The sequence below is a fragment of the Cyprinodon variegatus genome, unplaced genomic scaffold (assembly GCF_000732505.1).
Source record: "Cyprinodon variegatus isolate N-32 unplaced genomic scaffold, C_variegatus-1.0 Scaffold592, whole genome shotgun sequence".
Classification (NCBI taxonomy): Eukaryota; Metazoa; Chordata; class Actinopteri; order Cyprinodontiformes; family Cyprinodontidae; genus Cyprinodon; species Cyprinodon variegatus.
Window position 1 is genome coordinate 539,334 of NW_015151045.1, and position 2,376 is coordinate 541,709.

General features: G+C 42.1%; 1 protein-coding gene across 1 annotated transcript in view; it reads left to right on the plus strand.

Annotated features, from left to right (window-relative positions):
- The window catches only part of LOC107096019 (protein NLRC3-like), a 15,073-nt gene extending 12,764 nt beyond the window's left edge, over positions 1 to 2,309 (plus strand). Inside the window, exons 8-10 of the mRNA XM_015392465.1 lie at positions 547 to 711; positions 812 to 858; positions 934 to 2,309. Coding sequence (XP_015247951.1) covers positions 547 to 711; positions 812 to 858; positions 934 to 1,475 — 754 coding nt within the window. The 3' untranslated portion in view covers positions 1,476 to 2,309. The remainder of the gene's footprint in view (positions 1 to 546; positions 712 to 811; positions 859 to 933) is intronic.
- Positions 2,310 to 2,376: the final 67 nt, after the last annotated feature.

Sequence of the window (2,376 nt, forward strand, 5' to 3'; positions counted from 1 at the left end):
TATCTTATTGAAAAGTACAGAGATTTTCCTTCAGAAATAAGGACAAACTGTTGAACGGTAGAGTATATTTGCAACCTTTATCGTGACTTACTAAGTTAACGTTATTATTGTGGACTCGGTTAATTTAACTCGGTTACATTTGTTGACGTTTGATGATAGCTCAGTTGTGTCTCGGCATCTTGCTGGGGTGGCAGTGGAAAAGGAACAGGAAATGGTTTGAGCCTCCCTGACATTGGCTATGCTTTGGGAAAATTTATTAAAATATGTAGAGAAGGAAAAATAAAAACGTTATTAACCGGTTTTGTGGATTTAAGAATGTTTGTTCTGGAACAGTTGAAGACCGTTTCTAGTAAAATTCTGTTATTTTGGTTCCTTGACCAGGTTCAGAGACCTGGTACTTGGTTCACATCCTTTCCTCTAAAGATATTAGAGCCAGTTGGTCTAAATTGTCTCTTTATTGAACATAATATTACATTTGCTCTTTTGGACCTCAGAAGAAAAACCTGCTATAATAATGAATGACGCGATGCGTTTGTGTGCCTGCAGCCTGTCAGGTTGTCTGATCTCAGAGGAAGGCTGCGTTTCTCTGAGCTTAGCTCTGCGCTCCAACCCTTCCCACCTAAAGCAACTGGACCTGAGCTACAACCATCCAGGAGACGGAGTGAAGAAGCTGACTGCACTGGATTCTTCCTGGAAACCAAAAACACTCAGGTTGGAGATGCTAACTGCAGATGTTTGCTTCATGGTTATTTATGAGCATGTGGCACAGATGTAATAAAATCTATAATAAATTAGCCCCTCCTCCTTTCAGGGTGGAGCCATCTGGAGCCCGATGGTTGACACCAGGTCTGAGGAAATGTAAGTAATATTCAGGAGTCATTAAAGTGTCACTAATTGATCAATAACTGCAGCTGGATGGTTTTTCTCCACCAGATTCCTGTCGGATCACCATCGACCCAAACACGGTGAATGGAAAACTGCGACTGTCCGATGACGACAGGAAGGTGACGGGTGTGGACGAGGTCCGCTCGTATCCTGATCACCCGCACAGGTTCGACTGGTGGCCCCAGGTGCTGTGCAATGAAAGCCTTCCTGACCGCTGCTACTGGGAGGTCATATGGAGCGGGAAGGTGGAGATCTCTGTGAGCTACGGAGGAGTCCGACGCAAAGGAAACAGCAACGACTGCGAGTTCGGATTCAACAACATGTCCTGGAGTCTGAGCTGCTCCGACGACGGCTGTTATTCCGTCTGCCACGATAACAAGAGGGAGTTCATCTCCACCTGCTCCTCCTCCGCTCCCTACCATAAGATAGGCGTGTACGTCGACCAATCGGCCGGCAGCCTGTCCTTCTACAGAGCCTCCTCTGCTAAACCGATCCATCTCTACACCCTGAACACCAAATTCACCCAAGATCTTTATCCTGGATTTGGGTTCTGGCCGGGTTCCTCTGTTTATCTGTGTCCAATAGAGTAGAGTTTGGTGCTTTTTGGGAAAAAGGAAAACTTCTAGGCCTGCAGTAAGAAAACCGTTAAATACTTTATTAAATATGAAGCAAATCTTCCTGCAGGAAACGCTTTTTATTTTAGCTTAAATTCAAGTTGGAAAAGAGAAAAAATGAAAACGGATAATCTTTATTGTCCAAAATCAGCATCTCATCCCAAGAGTTTCAAAGATTTTGTGGTTTTTCTGCTTTTGTTTTTATTGGTATTTAGATTTTTCTCCACAATAACAATTATATTGATGTTAACTTCAGGATTTCATTGTTTTCACGGCTCTGAATATTTACTTGTCTCTTATTGCGAGCTTGCATGCGTGGATCTGAGCGTCAGCTGAAGCTCTTTCCGTTCTCTATGGTGGAAACTAAAATGTTGGCCTTTTTGTCATCAGACCAACTGAGTGCCTTTATTATTTGGAAACTGTATTTTTCTAAAAACTGATTATATTACAGTACAGTTGATTGTAACACTGTCCAGGCAGCATTATCAAAGCACTGAAAAAGACACTGCAGGATGTCCCCCCCCCTTTCCGCGCACTAACGTGGATTATTTGGTTTCACCTCACTGGAGATCTGGAAACGCATTTTTCCGCTGAGCGTCGGTCCGTTTAGGGAGCGGAACGGGAACCAGACGAGATGAAGGACAACCTGAGGAAGATGAGTCACCAAGCGACAGATTACTTATTTTTACGTAATGTTAGATAATATATTATAAAATCTATTCACCTATTTATAAGAAATATTTTATTAGGTTGCACACATCTACCTTTGTATTATTAGCTAAGGACTTAATTATGTTGTATCATGATAATAAACCACATAATTCTTTAAAGATTTCGAGGTTCTGTTTTGTTTGATGTAATTACTAATAATCCCCAC